The sequence below is a fragment of the Coregonus clupeaformis genome, chromosome 31, assembly GCF_020615455.1.
Source record: "Coregonus clupeaformis isolate EN_2021a chromosome 31, ASM2061545v1, whole genome shotgun sequence".
In the NCBI taxonomy this organism is placed as follows: Eukaryota; Metazoa; Chordata; class Actinopteri; order Salmoniformes; family Salmonidae; genus Coregonus; species Coregonus clupeaformis.
The window spans coordinates 27,154,903-27,174,665 of record NC_059222.1 but is presented as its reverse complement, the minus strand read 5'-3'; the positions used below and the strand labels follow the sequence as shown (position 1 = coordinate 27,174,665).

Below are 19,763 nucleotides of genomic sequence, written 5' to 3'. Positions count from 1 at the left end.
GTCCTTGGCAGCAGGGCTCTATGTGAAGTGTTTCCCTTTCAAGCAGTGACATGTTTCCAATAATTAGCTCCCTCCTTCCCACTGCTCAGATGTGGTCAGATAAAGAAGGAGAGACCTTTTAACATCTACTGCTGGGTGATAAGCCTTTTAATTTCATGTTCTGTTAACATCTCATTGATGTTGTCATTCATTCTCCCCCTGACGGCTACTCACTATGGTGTAGCACTGAGTAGTTCTAAAGGACCAATCAGGGACTACCCACAAAGTTCCCTTCCTGACATTTCATTGAGTTATTTTAATCTTGCACCTTGAAAGTACATCTTGGAGAACATAATCCACTATTAGATGTCAATGTCACGATCGTCGGGAACAGAGGACCAAGGCGCAGCGTGGAAGGTGAACATATCTTTATTATTTGAGTAAAACCACGAACAAAACAATAAACGATAACGTGACGTCCTCGATTCAGACACAAACAGGAACAAGATCCCACAAACACTGTGGGAAAACTGGCTGCCTAAGTATGGTTCCCAATCAGAGACAACAAGCAACAGCTGATACACGTTGCCTCTGATTGAGAACCACACTGGCCAACATAGAAATACTAAACTAGAACAAACACAAATGAAAACTCACACCCTGGCTCAACATACTTGAGTCCCCAGAGCCAGGGCGTGACAGTACCCCCCAAAGGCGCGGACTCCGACCGCGCCAACCAAACACCACAGGGGAGGGACCGGGTGGGCACTCCGCCTTGGCGGCGGATCTGGCTCCGGGCATGATCCCCACTCCCTCTCTAACCCCCCAAAGTACCCCTGGTCCGGTCTGACCCTGCTGACCGGAGCTGGACTGCACACCGGTGGAGCGGATTGCTCTAGCTCCGGCGTGACGCAGCTGACCCGTGCCGAACCAGGCACCGGTGGAACAGGCACGGGCTGTGCCGTACTGACGCACACTACTGGCTTGGTGTGGGGAGCAGGAACGGGCCGAGCCGGGCTGACGAAACGCACCACTGACTTGGTGCGGGGAGCAGGAGCGGGCCGGACCGGGCTGACGAAGCGCACCACTGACTTGGTGCGGGGAGCAGGAATGGGCCGGACTGGGCTGGCGACGCGCACCACTGACTTGGTGCGGGGAGCAGGAACGGGCCGGGCCGGGCTGGGGAAGCGCACCACAGGCTTGGTGCGAGTGGCAGGCACAGGCCGGACCGTACTGGGAACACACACCACTGGCCCTACGCGGGGATCAGGAACAGGCCGGACCGGACTGGCAACACACCCCAGTACCTCTCCCCGTGCCTCTACATCCTCCTTCCCCCTGGTGACCAGTGGCTCCCGTAACCTGGCGGCCTCCTGCTGCCCTGTCGTCCACGGCGTGAGCCCCCCCCTTAACATTTTCTGGGCGTCTCTCCTACCCGTGGACCAGGTCTCCATGTCTCTCGCCAGACTTTCGCCCTTCTGCTTCCAAGTCCAGCCTTTCTCTTCCTCACACGGCTTGACCCAGTCGAGGAGGCGAAGGAGATCTGCTAGAGATCTCCCTGGCGATGGCTCCTGGACACGCTGCTTGGTCCAGTCTTGGTGGGATCTTCTGTCACGATCGTCGGGAACAGAGGACCAAGGCGCAGCGTGGAAGGTGAACATATCTTTATTATTTGAGTAATACCACGAACAAAACAATAAACGATAACGTGACGTCCTCGGTTCAGACACAAACCTAAACAGGAACAAGATCCCACAAACACTGTGGGAAAACTGGCTGCCTAAGTATGGTTCCCAATCAGAGACAACAAGCAACAGCTGATACACGTTGCCTCTGATTGAGAACCACACTGGCCAACATAGAAATACTAAACTAGAACAAACACAAATGAAAACTCACACCCTGGCTCAACATACTAGAGTCCCCAGAGCCAGGGCGTGACAGTCAAGATATCACCTCGTCAGTTGCGAGACACTTTATAGAACAGAATCATTCTATTAATGAATTGCGTTGCGTCGGGATCGAAAAAGTATATCCACCACGTAGAGGAGGTAACTATGACAACAGATTACTCCAAAGAGAAGCCATGTGGATATATAAATTAAATGCTGTATCTCCACACGGTTTAAACAAACAATTCGATTTCACCTCCTTCCTATAAACCACATTTAGACTGTTATAGAAGAACACTGTCCATATCAGTTTTTGCACATCGTTTATGAGTTGGCCCCACGTATTTATGAACGGCTTTGCCTGATGTCCTTTGTGGTGGCCTATCTCATGAATTGACGTGATGTATTTAGGTGAGCGGACACCTGCGGCGATTGATTTGTGAGTTGCCCTTCGTGCCCGCACCCATACCCTATAATTCTGTATCTCTTTGTGACTAATTTGTATACAGGTAGACCAGAAAAGCCACGTCCCTGATTGGCAGATGAGTGGCAACCCTGATTAGAAGCACCTGCTGCTCATCTGTTGTTCTTTCCAAATGCTGTTTTGAATGAAAGAATTGTACCAACACACTGAAGAAGACTGTAAAGCCGAAACGTCTGTGTACGCTATCCCTGATGCAGTTAAAACATTGGAATAATGAAGTAAGCTTTATGCAACATATTTTTGAGTGCGAACCCATTACACCTCTTTGTAGGCCAGGGAGGAAGAAAAGCACACAGCAACAGCTCAGGGACAGGTCCCCCAGGCTATAGGATTTAGCTGCTCTTTTCCCACTCTTTGGTTTTCAGAGTGGCAGGAAGTCAACTCAGCTTCTATATAGGTGGCACTAGATTAACTTGGACTTTGGTGGAGGGAATAATGAAACACAGTAGGGATGAGTGTTTAAAAAATAATACTACTAAAGTACTTTCTTTCGCCATGATAAATAAATAGGTCTGAGGTAAGAGTAGATAAAAGCAGGTTTTATGGATTGGTGGTAGTCAACAGCTTTGACTTTCATGTCAAAGTTGGGTGCATCAAGAAGAAAGAGATCAACTGGAGCTCGAAGCCAGGTCCCCATATTCATTTAAAATAGACAGCAGATCCATTTCAATAAAGATGGAGTGAAGTGGAGGGTCATGAATTGGAAATGAGACTCCTTGGTATAATGGGCAGGCTTATCAAGGGGAAATTATGGCCTGTAGTGTATGTACCATCGCTATGCATCAAATAATAAATAATTAAAATAATAAATAAATTGCATCATTTCCAATCATCTATATTCGATGATGATTGACAGGTTGTGGTAACATTCCTTTGTCATTCCTCTTTCTTTTAGCATGTGACCTGTCTGCCACCCATCGATGGGTGATACAGGAGTAGAATCTTAATTTGAGCCTGTTTGCTAAAGCAGGAAAATAATCCTGCAGCAACAGGAAATGTGAATTATTATGTGGATTAGAATTAATGGTATTTTTTGTAGGGATTTATACATTTTTCGTCACGGAAAATCAAGTCTGACATTTCTAAGTGGAAATTGCAAACTTCAGAAGCCTTTTTAAACCTCAAATACACTACACGTTTTACATTTCCTGCATTGCAAGAAAGTTATCCTGCAACAGTGTGATCAAATTTAGATTCTACATCTGTAGCTGCTTAATTACCCTCACACATCAGATGGAAAACAGTGAACTCTTGACATGCTCTGCTCTGCATGAGCCAGAACAGAACAGTGTGGGAACGGAGAATGGCCGCCCACTCCCCTATCTGACCAAGCCCAGATGTCTGGAATAAAACATAAACCTCTACTCCCAATCCAACTGCTGCCTGCTTGGACACACATCCATAGTATGATTCTGGGGGTTTGATACCACCATGATTAATATCTGCATTGTTTACATTCTTGATACTGTACAGTTTCTTCATACCAGGCACCATGGTACTGTGTGTGCTGTATGTTTCTCCAGCTCTGGAATGACTGTACAGTAAACGGTGTTAAACAAACACAGCTCACCGATTTATTTTTAGAGAGTAAAGAGTGTTTATGCTAGTCAGTATTTATTTACCAGACAGACTCGGTAGGGAGGATCAGTCATCAGCAGTGACAAAGGTGAACTGTCTTTCAACAGCTCTTTCTTGTTTATTTCTGCGCTTTAGTATATTTTTAGGCCTGGAAGAAAATGGCAACAGTATTCGTTGAAGCTGCATGGGAAAAATCCATTAAGATGGAGAAGAAAAAAATCTATGGCTAATTTAAGGGAACATTACTTTTTGGGCTGACCCAGACTTTGTTTTTCTTTCTCCCAAATTGAAATAAACCACCTGTGTCAAGAGCAGTGTTTGCTAAGGAATGGGCATTCCAATGAGTAGAAGACAGATACTTGTCCCCATACAGTAGCTAAACTATATAGCATAAATATAACATACTAGTGTATACTGCTTAAAACATCCTAACACCTTTTTAATCTCACTTTCAAAGATGAGTTGAGAAGTGATTAATGTGTTGAGTTTTAAAAAGTTATAACTTACCAGAAGAATCTTAAGATCTTATTTTCACTATGAATGGTGGCTAAACATCAAACAGTAGTCTTGGAGTGGAAGTAGTGGGTATTTCTCATTATGTAATTGGCAAGTCATTAAAGGACAGGAAAGGCATGGTTGAAGTGCGATGATGAAAAGATGCCCTTGCAGACGCGGAACATTCCGCTCCACAACACTCAATTACTTCCTAACTTCTTGACTTTACATATCTACCACTTTAATTTGACAAGAATCAATTACTTTCTTACTTGGGTGCCCCGGTCTCCTTCGATTTGCATGTGGAATGAGAATCCAATAACTACTCTGCTGTTCTGTTATACAGAGTTATAGCTGATATGGCTGGTGACATAATGAGTGTTACTCTGCCCAGTGTGCTTGAGGAGCCTGTCAGCCGTTTCAGAGTAACACCATAGGAGGGTTAACTGTGAGTTAACTTGTTGGTGGGGTGCTGTCAAAGGCTCTTATTGTGTCTGTCACTTATACTATGTTGTTCTTTCAAGTGTGAAGTGTGAAGACAAAGTAAGAAACAAACCGATGCCGTTTTGTACAAACAAAATATCTTCTGATTATACTAGCCACTGGCCACACTGTATACCCAGGGGATTCACCCTGTTGTTGTGTCTAAAGTAGATTATCCTGTTATCATGGAGGATTGCCTTGGTGTTCTGCTCCCACAGGAGTCTTATCATTATCCCACACTGCAAGGCTCTAAGAGCTTGTTCCATAATCCAGCCACCATATCACGAAGAAGCCTCCATATCACGTCTTTTGAGGAAAACATTACTACTTGAATGCATAAGTATTAGTTGCCTGCATGCACGCACACACACACACACACACACACACACACACACACTACAACACTCCTCTGTATGCAAATAGGGAGATCTTTGCAGATTTTGTACTGAAATGATGACTGACAGTAAGTAATGAGAAAAATCTCTGTGAGTCTTAAATTAAATGCCATGCATCACAGATGTTGTTCTAAAGTGGGTTTGCCTGAGGTTCCGAATGTTCTCATTCGTAACCTTCACCACTGTGTTTACTCATTTAAATCAAGATAAATACCATCTGTGAGCCTGATGTTAGTACAATGACTGTCTATTCTTTCAGGAAACACTGAAGCTAAGCACTACTGTAGTTCAAGGCACAACACAGCACACATCCAGAGAGGATGGTGTTAACACTGAGGTTCAATAAGGAACGATTGATATCTATGCAATTAACAATATGACATTTTTACAATCATATTTTCACGTCTAGGCAAATCACCATGACAACAAACAATTTGGGCAAGGAGATTGTCTGCGTTGTGTTGTTGTCACGGTTTCGGCCGAGGCGGCTCCTTCTCCTTGTTCGGGCAGGCTTCGGCGGTCGTCGTCTCCGGAGTACTAGCTGCCACCGTTCGATGTTTCATGTTTGATTGGTTTTGTCTGTTTGTTACACCTGTTCATTGTTAAGTGTTCATTAGGCACCCTATTTAGTTCTCTTGTGTTTGGTCAGGTGTTGTGTGTAATTGTTCGATGTCACGTGTAGATGTTGGTCCGCTGTTCTGTGCTCTCTGTATTTTCGTTTTGTTTGAGAGAGTCCTGCACGTTGTGCGCATTTACTTTGGACAGTCCAGTGTGCACTTGTTTCGCCTGTGGCCTGTTGCCGTGTTGGCTTGTACTGTCGGACTTCACTAAAGACATCTGTTTTTTGAATCTCTGTGTCCTGCGTGTGATTCCACGTTCCCTCTACACTCAACCCTGACAGTTGTTCCATGTTGAATACCATTCTTTGATCGATTTGCAGGTGCATATAATCTGATTGATTCTAGCATCTTCTGGTGATGTGTAAAAAATGTATATCACACGCATCCGCACACACATGCACGCACACATACACGCACATTCGCAGTAAGCCAGCAGGCGAGGGTTATCTGCAGAGACCGAGCAGGCAGGATTACTGTAGGTGTGCAGAGGAAGGGGGATCAGAGAGGGAGCCTGAGGGGGAGAGGTTGGCCTGCCCTGGGCACTTCACGCCTGGGGAGAGCCCCTGCTCCCACTCCTACTGTGTAACCCACCTCCACCACGCTGCATGGCAGCACATTCATCACCAGCCCCCTTTGGAGCTCAATGCACTTAACTGTTTGAACATTCGGAGTTTTCCTCATGTTTTATTTTAGTCAGTCAGAGGGATAGTGTCTTGGTAGCCAATAGGGCATTCTGTGTCTGAACATAGAAACAGAATATAAATTTGTCGGAAACACCTAGAACACTATGGAGTGGATTGTACGATTGTGATATGATTGCTCCCCAAATACTGTTTCGCAATTTGAATTATAACTCAAACTTGTGTTTGCCCTTTGCATGTAATTCCTTTGTTGTTCTTGGGGAAGTCAGTGTGACCCAGAAGCAGCATTTGGTGCCAATGAAAACTGAGGCCAACGCTTTAACAAACAAACATGGTTAGATATATTCTATTGGTTGGTTTAGAAATAAGGCTGTGTGTTTTTAATGGAGCTAATCCTCTATTGAGCCAATAGACTAAGATAACCATGACATAATGTATTTGATTCCCCTGTGGTTTTTGTGCTAATACTTAAGTTGACTTTGATAGAGAAAGTATGCCGGAATTGTATTTATGTGGTTTTCATTATCAAATGTTCTTTGGAAACTTTGGAAACAAGTTATACTGGAGGTCATGTCATCCAATTAAAAATGAACATCAGAGAGCTCATTTTCTTGTTCTGAAATTAACAAGCATAAAATATTGGAGGTGAAAGACTGTAGGGACTCATTTTTGCATACCTAATGTAATATGTCTGTGGTGCTCGAGTGGTCCTGAGGACCCCGTATTACTGTTTTGGGAAACATCAGCATGCTAGTGAATAATAAGAGGTTTAGCAATCTGCTCTGAGGATGGGATTACAACTATAATTGTTCCCTCTTACTCATAGATCTATGGTAAGAGATCATTTAGAGTTAACAACCAGAAACTAGACACACTGTTGATAGCATTTTGATATTCAGATCAGAGCCAGAATGGTTTTCCTGACCATGTGACCTGACTAGGAATACTGTAAATCTGGGCTCTGGTTATAGTCTACTCTAGAGTTGTTCCTGGTCATGTCAAGTGGTATCCTAATTCTACACAGACATTATTGCAGTCAGAGTCAGACCAGAGGTTTTCAGACCAGAGGCTGTCACAGTGAGTTTTACCTCAGGTTGTGTCTGGTGAGCTACTGTCTACAGATGAGACCTTAAATCAGTTAAAATGGCTCTGTCAGCCCAGGACAGGACAGGACAGGACAGGACAGGACAGGACAGGAGACCTGAAAATCCTTGCCACTAGTATGAACATTGTAATGACTACAAATTGCAGCTTAGATACATTTCCAGAGAAACCTATTTTAAAGTGTGAATATCCACAGTATAATAATCAATTACACAGTCAATGAAATAGACGTAAAATCATCAGTACCCATTGCCACAAACACTTCGCTAAGTTCAACCAGGACACCTTGGAAACTCACCTCTTCCATAACATCGGCGAGCTTGCTGAGGATTTCTTCTGAAAGGCCTTGGAATGTTGGAACACTGTTGGGGAGAGGGAGAGAGGGAGTGAGAGTTAGCTGTTTTGAAGCGTTCAGCCAGAAGGTGAAGCCAACAATTCATGCTGTTCTCGGCTGGTTAACAGAACTAGGTGTTGTGGAGCTTTATGACTTGCAAAGCGTCGCCCACAACTGATAAATACTGTTTATTCACATGAGGTTCACTCATCGTCAATATTCTCTCTGCTGTCTATCTATCTCTTTAAGTAAGCCAAAATACCAATGCGCTAGCAGAGCAGGTATGCAGCATCTATGTAAAAGCCAGCACAGCAGGTCGCATGAAAGAGTAGAATCTGTATGACTGACTAAAGAGAGAGAAAAAAACCCAGGTACATAAATTCCACAGGCTTATGTATATAGGCACAGCTGTGACATCATACCGATCCGTGTCTTAACCCCCCCCAACACCAGCATCATCTGAAGTGGGGAGACGTTTGTGCAGAATCACCACAGTCGTAAGCCACAGCTCAAGGTTCACATGTGGGTGACATTAGTTTGTTTCACTTTTCCTCTTTTACAACAGGACAGGGTTTGAGTTTAAGGTTGAGCCTGAGAGCAGCTGCCAATGATACTAAGCCTTCCAGGAAGCTCAAGAAGGCTTTCTTGGCAGATTCAAAGATATTTACATACCTCTGGCATGCTTTCTTCTCAATGAGAGAGACTTCACTCACACACACGTGGGCGGGCACATGCACGGGTACACACACACACACACACATGCACGCACGCAGGCACACACACACGCACGCACAAAAAACAAACACACATGCGGGAACGCACACGGGGGCACAAACAAACACAAACACACACACACAATCTGGCAGATTGACAACTTCAGAGTCTCTTCGTTACACGGGAACTATTCCTTCAGAAATTGATGCGTTTGATATTTGACATTCTACATTGAAGATATGCACTGACAGAAGCTCCTTCACAAATATTGTGACATAAAAGGTACCTGTTCTTACAAATTGATTGCATTTTCAGAGATCACAGCACATGAGCCATGAAAGCCACTAAAACCACAGTCTGCATTGGTTTTCCTGCAGAGGAAGGAAGAAGTCAAACGACTTTATTGATTGTTCGAGACTTCATCCCCTGTGCACCAGCCGGCTGTAGCTGTCAATGCATGGGGAGAAAGGAATCTTATTTTACCACTAAAAGCCGACTTAATCCAAACCAATTTCCTCTTTCCCTGCATGTGATATCATCGGGTCCAGAACTTCCAGTAAAGGGCACAGCAGGGCCTCTGGCCGGAGAGATGCTCTTAGTGCAACATTCTTCCTCAATTATCTATTTCAGTATGGAGACTGGAGGAAATTCCAGCCCTGGCCACTTACAGGCATTTTAAGGACTCTGTGTACGAAAATCAGTACTTGAGGACGTGTTTTGAATGTGTTGTCTGAGTATTTGTGGACTTTCCATCTGAATCACTAGAGTTGATCACTGGGTGGGAAATCTTCATTCGGGGATGATGATGTAGTTTGTTATTTTTACGGCACCCTAAGGTTTGCCTGCTCAGAAAAGGGGGATTTCATAATCTACTGTATGCTGGATGTCTACTGAGAGTAAATCTATTGGTCTGAGAGGGACGTCAGCTGTTTGTTGTAGAGCAGAAAACCCATTGGTAAACCTACAATATATTAAACACAAAAACTATGTTTTAGTTAGAAGTAGGCAGGTCTGAAGCTGGAAAAGAAAGGAAATGTGAAATCAATATGTAAAGTCTCAGTCAATGGGTTAGCATGGATTAGACTCAGCTGTGTGAACAGAAAGAGGACAGTGATATCAAACATAATATGATAATGATCAATAAACTGGTGTTTTAACAGTTCCAAGTGGTAACAAATGGATTTAGTATAAAAGACCTGAAGTCCACAATCACCTGATGCTCATCTGAACATGCAAGTGTCTTTGTTGAACAGTGCACCCAGACATGAGTGACAGGAAACGGGAAGAGGGGGAAGGTGACTCTGTGACTGTCAGAGACTGTCACTCAAACCTCAGCCCTCGCTCGAATGGCATCTCAAGGGAGGTGGAGGACAGAGAAAGAGAGGGTGAGAAAGAGAAAGTAAAAGAGGGAAAAGAGAGAGAGAGAGAGAGAGAGAGAGAGAGAGAGAGAGAGAGAGAGAGAGAGAGAGAGAGAGAGAGAGAGAGAGAGAAGCCCACCTCTTTAGAAACTCCATGTATTCGGCATGTTTGATGAGGCCCGTCCTCATCATAATGGTCTGGAAACACTGGCGGTCGATGGCCCATAACTTCACATTAGTGAGGGCTGAGGAAGAGACAGCAAAAATACATTAGATAGAGAAAATAACAAGCTTTAGATCACAGGATGGAATACCTGTTATGGGTTGCCACACAAACAGTATCATATAATGACAGAATATCAGCAATTTCGACAATATTCCATTTACTCATTAACATTTTAAAATGTGAATCTAATTAAAAACCTGTGCACTTGTATCACTGTATTACCGAATCTACTATATCTGCTAAACAAGGTCATCAGACATATAGTATCCATGGCAACTCCTGTGGCTAAACTCAAGTCCAGCCATTTGGAACCGGAGCAATAATCAAATCATACCACCATCACTGATGTCTACCTATGATTACCATTCCCATGTACATTTTCCATGGCTAAGCATTGTCCAGTGAGTCAGCAGGTAGCCTAGCGGTTAAGAGCGTTGAACCAGTAACTGAAATATTGCTGGTTTGAATCCCCAAGCCAACTAGGTGCCAAAATCTGTTGATGTGCCCTTAAGTAAGGCACTTAACCCTAATTGCCCCTGTAAGTCACTCTGGATAAGAGTGTCTGCTAAATGACTAACGTGTAAAAAATGTGTATACTCTCAAACCCTCATCATGATTTAACACTGAGTGCACAGAGAGATACTAGACACCCACAAAAACGTCTGATGACCGCTGTGTTGGATTGTATCAGTGAACCCAAATTGATTTCCCTTAATGGATCATTATCTATGGTACACAGATTAAGGAGTCTTAGACTGGATGATGGAGAAGGACTAGAATAGCTGACATTCCATATCATTATTCATTACTCTGGTACAGGGATGGGAATATATAATGGGAAAGTTCAATGCACTTTGTGGGAATATCCCAAGTTATTATTATTAGATGAAGACGTTGGGACTCCCCTTTGCAGTGTGACAGGGTACGTGACAAGACAAGGCATTTGCATGATGCTCCATCAGATGTATTGAATTGTTTATGGTTCATGTGACTGGTTGCTAGTAGCGAAATCCCCTTTAATGTCTAAGTTCATAATTTATCTTTATTAGTTACATATCTATTACGGCATATCTTTATTTACAACAAATATGGTAATATTAAAAAATTTGAATAAGGTGAGTGAGTAAAGGTCCTGCTTATACGAATTGTGTTAAAACACAAGACAGCCTACTTAACCATTGATTTATGAGTGCTCTGTGCAGTTTGCTCTATATCAAGGCCAGTCAAACCACACGGGAATACTGTATATTACTTTAGATGAGACAGAGCTGTAGTGTCCTAGTTAAGAACAGTGTCAGTGATTCCCACGAAGTGAATGTTTCCCTTTCTCCGACTACACTAGTTTGCATCTCTGTATCAGTTACTTCTAGCTACATTATAATATGCATGTACTGTATATTATGTACCTTTAGGGCATATTATGCAGACCATGAGATTAATTCATTAATTTCTCCATCTCTATGGATCAATTGTTGAGTAAGTAGAAGATTACTCACATTATGTAAATAAGTCTTCATCCCAGGAAAAGCAATTGTGTTATAGCTTTAACCCCCCTGGCCCCATGAAACCATTTATAGCATCCATGCAGCGTATGTCTGACAGAGAGAGAAGAAGAAGAGGAGGACTAGGGAACGTTAGGGCTCAGTGCTCCATAAACCTTCACACTGGCTCTCTCTCTCTTTTAAAGAAAACATAATGTGCAGTAATAGAGGTGTTGATTATGAAACACTCATTGTGACTTGCTTGCTGGAACATAATGTATGTTCAGGAAAGCATAGATCCTGACACTTACTGTATAGGCATTGTGCCTCATAGACACACCATCAACTACTGACAGACAATTCATTGTCTTGTTTATTCCAATATATAGAACACCCGTGGGCTCACCTGTTTGACATTCCTAACACAGTAAAAACATTACAAAACACAGATGTGCTGTAACATCAGTAAAGGTGGGATGCAAGGTGCCATCTCTGAAAGTACGTTTGAAACTCTCCCAATAAACAAACAAACCAGTTCAATTTTTTATGTTTCACATTATTCATCAAGGCAATGAAATACGTTGCTTATAATATTATTGAATCAAATAGAGAAATGATGGCGTAAGCAGCTTTGCCCCTGATGATTATCAAATGGCAGGTTTATAAATAGACCAGAGCTGCATAAAGACCTCCACAGAAAAGAGCAACCCCTGACAGAGACCAACAAATGCCATCAATTTGGCATAAAACGATTTACCCCCTGGTTCGTTCTCATCTACAATTTCAATTAGGTTTTCAGCCATTAAAAGAGCTGGGGAGTTCTGAGGTGCACAACCTGACCCTGACAGAGCCAATTAAAATGTCCAATTAGCATGCACCAAATAGCACAACGACCCAGCTAACATTTAAAATACCACAAGGTTTTTTAAATAAACCATACACAGACACACAATCAGCCTATTCAGTGCAAAGTGAAAACCTGACCTTGTGTTAAGACTGGTGTTTCATCTGCAGGGCAGTTGGCAAATTCAAAGACTTACGGCAACTCATTTGTCAGGATCAGAACAGAAAGTGTTCTATCTGTCAACAAAGGCACTTGATTAAACTTGACAGAGGAAACCCTGGCATTGTTCTCTGTCAACATCTCTCTCTCTCTCTCTCTCTCTCTCTCTCTCTCTCTCTCTCTCTCTCTCTCTCTCTCTCTCTCTCTCTCTCTCTCTCTCTCTCTCTCTCTCTCTCTCTCTCTCTCTCTCTCTCTCTCTCTCATGAATGGGAGACAGAATTATAAATATTCAAAGACAAAGACAACAGGTTGCATCTCTTCATCTCTACAAGGTTTCTGTCAGGGACTGATCCATCTCTTCACCTTTCATTCCCCACTCTGCTTCATCCAGCTCCTCTGCAACAGACGTGATGAGGTCACAATTAAATATACTAAAATGCTGCTTTTCATCCTTGAGTCAGCCTCCAAGCAATTTGTAAAGAATTAAAGAATAGTAAATCCTGCTAAGCAGGAGAGGATTAAAAAAAGAAGAAAAAAAGAACGGAACCAGGCGTAACAAAAGGTTTGGTTCATGTAGAGGTAGATTATTATAATAATTATGGGGGAAGAAATTGCTAATGGATGATAATCACTATGTGCTTTGACTTTGGGTCCTATTCAAACGCTCTTCTCTCCTTTCTCTCTGCCCAGCTATTGGATAACGTGCCTTCATTCTGAGAGGTTATCATTGAACTAACAAAGAACTTCATCAGCAATCAGCATGTAATTGACTTCACCCGGTTTGTTTGTAGTAGTTGGCAGTTTAGTTGGCAGTTTGTTATCCGCACTACTTAGAAAAAGATACAAATACCCAGGCCCCTTACAAACAAAACAAACTTAAGCAAACGTGGATACGGAAATGAGACAAAATCTAAACAAAATGATTGTCAAAATATAATAGCACTCTTCCAGTAGTAGCACCAGCCAAACCAATTACAGCTCAGGGATATTCTTAGTAGACTGGCTGATAAGAGACATCAGCCCTTAACCACTCTTATTGATTCTGCCACGAGGACCATTCATTCTCCTGCCACCACTGTCAGGCCCGGTAAAGGGAGCTAGGGGAGATCCACTACACATGTGGCCCAAGCATCGTCCTCTAAACCCCTGACTTGGCACGTGAACCTTGTTTTTGTCCCGTGGTGTCAGAGAGGAATGAGGGAGAGGAGGAGGGAGCAGAGCAGCGTTTATGATTCTCATCTGGATGTGATGGGCTGCTCTCAGAACTCTCAGAAGAACTCTCAGAACAGCAGATTCTCCATAGAGGAATGTTTGGAAACTCTCACAATTTTCCATGCAGAGTCCTCTCCTGGGAAGACTGCTTCTGAGAAGGGGAAAGCTCTTCTCACAAACAGTAATAAGGGGAATGGATGTGTGAATGTGATGATAGGGCTGCAAGGCAGGAGATATGGCCTTCCAAACAGCCCCAGAGGAGGGTAGGCTATTGAACCACTGCATGTCCCTCTGGCTGGTCCACAATAAATAGTGGGACTAGAAACATTCCATAGACTAACCTTTTAGCTGCAATAAAGTGTTATTCTTGGGAATAGTTGAATGACTGAAAAAAATACAATAGTCTGTGTATGCTCATCAAACATAACACAATCTAACAATCTAACCAGCTGTAATTAATTAATTAATATTTCAGCCAATTCCTCAAGGAGAGAATGATGATTGACATTGACATGTGTTGGTAATAACAGAAGCCTTGTGAATGTTTCCATGTTTTACCTTCAAATCCCTATACGTCTCTACAACAATCTCCCAGATGACGGGAAAATATACTGATTATGCGTGAGCAGGGTGGGTGCGTCCGTGTTTTCAGACAGTGGAAGTTTTTCACTCTGGAAGTAATTACAACTGTCTCATAAGAGTTACAATGACACTTTTCTACTATGACAAACAAGCTCTCTACCACAATAATGCTGTTGGCTAAGAGCGAGCACGGACTAAATGTGCATACATCTATTATCATCTGTTCCGATCCAATCCATGAATATTCCACAGTGGTGATGATAAAGACTGAGGTAATCTTGCAGATTTTAACCCTCACAAAAAAGGAAAAAATTACAGCAACACCCAAACAGTCAACTTTTGATGTTGCCGACTGCTGACATTTTACCTTTTTTGGAAGGCTAGGGAACTACAATGTTTACCCAGATAAGCACCACATTCCCATAGAAATCTGGTAGTGGCCAGCACACTTAAAAACGTACATAATCTTAAATCATGTTTCCAGTATACCTCATTATGCATCATCTCCATACTCATATGCTACAAAATGTACACCATACATGAAGATAGTAGACAGTGCTATAACACTAAAGTATTCAACTGACTTAACACTAAAGCACCTAATTTCACCTAATTTCAGACCACACGTCTAAAAGTAAAAGTACAAGTAAACCACAGAGTACAAACCACAGCAACCCTAGTGACAGAGAGAAGAAGAGAAAGACAGAGAGTGATCAGTCAAGTTAAATCAGGGCACATCCCTCTATTGATCGTTCCTCTGGTAATGTTATTCTTGGCTGAATACAACAAATTACTGCAGGACCCCTGGCAGCCTAATAGCAAATTTGTCATCCTTATTAAATAGGACGTCAATTAAACTGTGAGCATCTACCTGGACTTTTCTATTAGCAGTTTCTATTAGCTGGCCAATGTTTATGAAAACAAGTAGCTCAAACTTCAGGTTTACCAATCAAGCAGTCTTAATGAAATGGGACTTAAACAATTAAAGGCTATGAGCAGGAAAGAGATGTGACGTATATGATACACAAAGTCGAGAACACGCCTGCTACCTATGGTATGAGCGCTACAGATAACATTCTCACAGTTTTGGGATTATACATACATGAAGGGACTGGGATATGCATCTGCCAATCAGAGAGGAAAGTCAAGGTGAGAGTCACAGCGACAACTCCACGCTGACATCTGGAGCAGTTTGTTTACTGTCTCTGAGTGGCGCAGTGGTCTAAGGCACTGCATCGCAGTGCTAGCTGTGCCACTAGAGATCCTGGTTCGAATCCAGGCTCTGTCGTAGCTGGCTGTGACCGGGAGACCCATGGGGCGGCGCACAATTGGCCCAGGGTAGGGGAGGGAATGGCCGGCAAGGATGTAGCTCAGTTGGTAGAGCATGGGGTTTGCGACGCCAGGGTTGTGGGTTCGATTCCCACGGGGGGCCAGTATGAAAAAAAAATATATACTAATAAATAAATAAATGTATGCACTCACTAACTGTAGGTCGCTCTGGATAAGAGTGTCTGCTAAAATGACTAAAAAAAAAATATGTAAAAAACTGAGGGACCATGGGCATGACAACCTGGTCCGTCTGTCTCGTTAGATACGGTCTCTTACTGTCACAACTGGCAGTGCTCTCAAAGTTAATGGTCATATTTAGTTAATGGTGCTACTTAGAATATCCATAAGACACAGATTGAAATTCTTGGAGAAGCTTGTGATGGGCTTACCTTAAAGGGAAATCCCACCCAAATTTCTTGGTATTTGTTTCATTAGTCCATTGTTGATCTAGTCCCAAAATATTTTGAACATCTTCCTAATATTGAGTTGCACCCCCTTTTGACTTCAGAACAGCCTCAATTCGTTGTGGCATGGACTCTACAAGGTGTCAAAAGCGTTCCACAGGGATGCTGGCCCATGTTGACTCCAATGCTTCCCACAGTTGTCCAAGTTGGCTGGATGTCCTTTGGGTGGTGGACCATTCTTGAAACATACGGGAAACTGTTGAGCTTGAAAAACCCAGCAGCGTTGCAGTTCTTATCACACTCAAACCGGTGCGCCTGGCACATACTACCATACCCCGTTCAAAGGCACTTAAATCTTTTGTCTTGCCCATTCACCCTCTGAATGGCACTCATACACATGTCTCAATTGTATCAAGGCTTAAAAATCGTTCTTTAACCTGTCTCCTCCCCTTCATCTACACTGATTGAAGTGGATTTAACAGCTGTATTTCTGTATTTTTAAAGGTATATATCTTGAAAACTTGATTGCTGACATGCAAAACATTTTGGAACTATATCAACAATGGACAAATGAAACAAATACCAAAGATAGTTTTTGGGAGGAGTTTTCCTTTAACTCAATAGGAAAAGTTTACCTTAATATACAAAAGTCTGATTTCTTTGTAAAGGGAGCTCAACCAATCATCACCGTGCACTGAGCGTAAACCTCACTGTGGCGAAATGTACTGGGCTTCACAATAAGCCTCAAAATACACATCAGCAAGAGCAGATGTCAATTTAGTCCTACAATCATATCAGATCAATTTGTCCTCAAACAATAATTTTCACAGAGCCGGGGAATATTATAGAAATCTCAAATTGGCTGTTTCATTCCATTCACTTTCTAATGGATGCTATTTTTCAATTAAAAAGAGAATATCAGACCAACATCCTTAGCACAAATGAAAGCTATCACTTGAGTGCAGACAGTGCAGAACAAAGGGAGAGAGAGAGAGAAAACTGGGGTCTACATTCAGTTCAGAGGGAATTACTCTTCCCCACAGACAGATTGTGCTTCTGTGGGTGATGTGCTCCATGTCTCTGAACACAGGCAAATAGGTGACACAGACTTAGCAGAATACTTATTTTTCACAAAACGACTTTTCTTCAAAAACAAAAACATTAAACAAACATGATCTCCTACGAGCATGTGGAAGTAAGTGATACTGTATGTCCTGTGGTGAAACAGAAAAACAAAGAAGTGGAAACGTGCAGTATAGACTGGGGAACATATATGGAATTCCTGTATAAAAGGAGTTTGTAAAGGACTTTCAAAATGTGTTAAATTAAGAGGTGTACATTTTACATTTACATTTTAGTCATTTAGCAGACGCTCTTATCCAGAGCGACTTACAGTTAGTGAATACATTTTTTATTTATTTTTTATACTGGCCCCCCGTGGGAATCGAACCCACAACCCTGGCGTTGCAAACGCCATGCTCTATCAACTGAGCTACATCCCTGCCGGCCATTCCCTCCCCTACCCTGGACCAATTGTGCGCCGCCCATGAGTCTCCCGGTCGCGGCCGGCTGCGACAGAGCCTGGATTCGAACCAGGATCTCTAGTGGCACAGTTAGCACTGCAATGCAGTGCCTTAGACCACTGTGCCACTCAGGAGTTAAACAGAAAGGATAGTGTACACATTCGTTTTTAAGGACAACCAAGGCCCTTTCTCCTGTACTGAACATCACACATTTACTTCCTTTGGAAAAAGACATTGAAAAGCTTTGGGAAAATGTCTTATGACAGGTGTGAGGATAAGATGGAGCTTTTCATCAAATTATCATTGGTCAGCGTTGACATCTCTTGAAAAGGTAAATGACGTGTAGGTAAAGGTAAGGTGCGTATATGAAAGAAACATGCACACGGCTCAGTACTAAGCAACAAAATCCCATGACTTAACATGACTGGCTTTTTCACAAATTCCTTACCTTCCCTCAGGCCTGTATAACCTTATTCTATAAGCAAAGTCAAACATGGCCTCTTAACTGAGTGCCGTTCTCTTAATTCCTTAAAAGACATGGAATCTGCGTAGGCCAACCACATACCACTGGCAACTCTCTTGGCAGCAACATCAGTAGCTAGCCTTGGCTAGAAAGGAGGCCATGCTCAATGCCAGTAGTCTGTAGAGTTTAATATACTGTGGTGTGAAGCAATGGATTAAAGTTCAGATTGTTACTCAAGAGGTGATGAGACTGACTTTATTAATAATCCAACTAGCATTCTGTGAATATTCTATAATTTAGAGCACATTTTAAACCCTGTCACATACAGTGCCTTCGGAAAGTATTCAGACCCCTTGACTTTTTCCACATTTTGTTACGTTACAGCCTTATTTTAAATGGATAAAAACAACATCAAATCCTCAGCAATCTACACACAATACCCCATAATGACAAAATGAAAACAAGTTTTTAGAAATGTTTGCAAATTTATAAAAAATAAAAAACAGAAATACCTTATCTACCTGTCAAAAGTTTGGACACACCTACTCATTCAAGGGTTTTTCTTTATTTGTACTATTTTCTAGATTGTAGAATAATATTGAAGACATCAAAACTATGAAATAACACATATGGAATCATATAGTAACCAAAATATTGTTCAACAAATCAAAATATATTTTAGATCTTAGATTCTTCAAAGTAGCCACCCTTTGCCTTGATGACAGCTTTGCACACTCTTGGCATTCTCTCAACCAGCTTCACCTGGAATGCTTTTCCAACAGTCTTGAAGGAGTTCCCATATATGCTGACCACTTGTTGGCTGCTTTTCCTTCACTCTGCGGTCCAACTCATCCCAAACCATCTCAATTGGGTTGAGGTCGGAGATTGGGGAGGCCAGGTCATCTGATGCAGCACTCCATCACTCTCCTTCTTGGTAAAATAGCCCTTACACAGTCTGGAGGTGTGTTGGGTCATTGTCCTGTTGAAAAACAAATGATAGTCCAACTAAGCGCAAACCAGATGGGATGGCATATCGCTGCAGAATGCTGTGGTAGCCATGCTGGTTAAGTGTGCCTTGAATTCTAAATAAATCACAGACAGGGGGGTGTCAATAATAATATGCCATTTAGCAGACGCTTTTATCCAAAGCAACTTACAGTCATGCGTGCATACATTTTTTTTTTTTTTGTATGGGTGGTCCCGGGGATCGAACCCACTACCTTGGCGTTACAAGCGCCGTGCTCTACCAGCTGAGCTACAGAGGACCACAATGTAAATAGTCCGGGTAGCCATTTGATTAATTGTTCAGCATTTGATTAATTGTTCAGCAGTCTTATGGCTTGGGGGTAGAAGCTGTTAAGGAGCCTTTTGGTCCTAGACTTGGCGCTAGGGTTCTGCTTGCCGTGCGGTAGCAGAGAGAACATTCTATGACTTGGGTGACTGGAGTCTTTGACAATTCTTTG

General features: G+C 42.6%; 1 protein-coding gene across 2 annotated transcripts in view; it reads right to left on the bottom strand.

Annotated features, from left to right (window-relative positions):
• Positions 1-19,763, bottom strand: part of LOC121547345 (cGMP-dependent protein kinase 1) — a 179,432-nt gene that overhangs the window by 55,609 nt on the left and 104,060 nt on the right. For both annotated transcript variants that reach the window (XM_041858562.2, XM_041858559.2), the window contains exons 4-5: positions 10,217-10,322; positions 7,970-8,033 (exon numbers count right to left, since the gene is read on the bottom strand). In XM_041858562.2, coding sequence (XP_041714496.1) covers positions 7,970-8,033; positions 10,217-10,322 — 170 coding nt within the window. The remainder of the gene's footprint in view (positions 1-7,969; positions 8,034-10,216; positions 10,323-19,763) is intronic.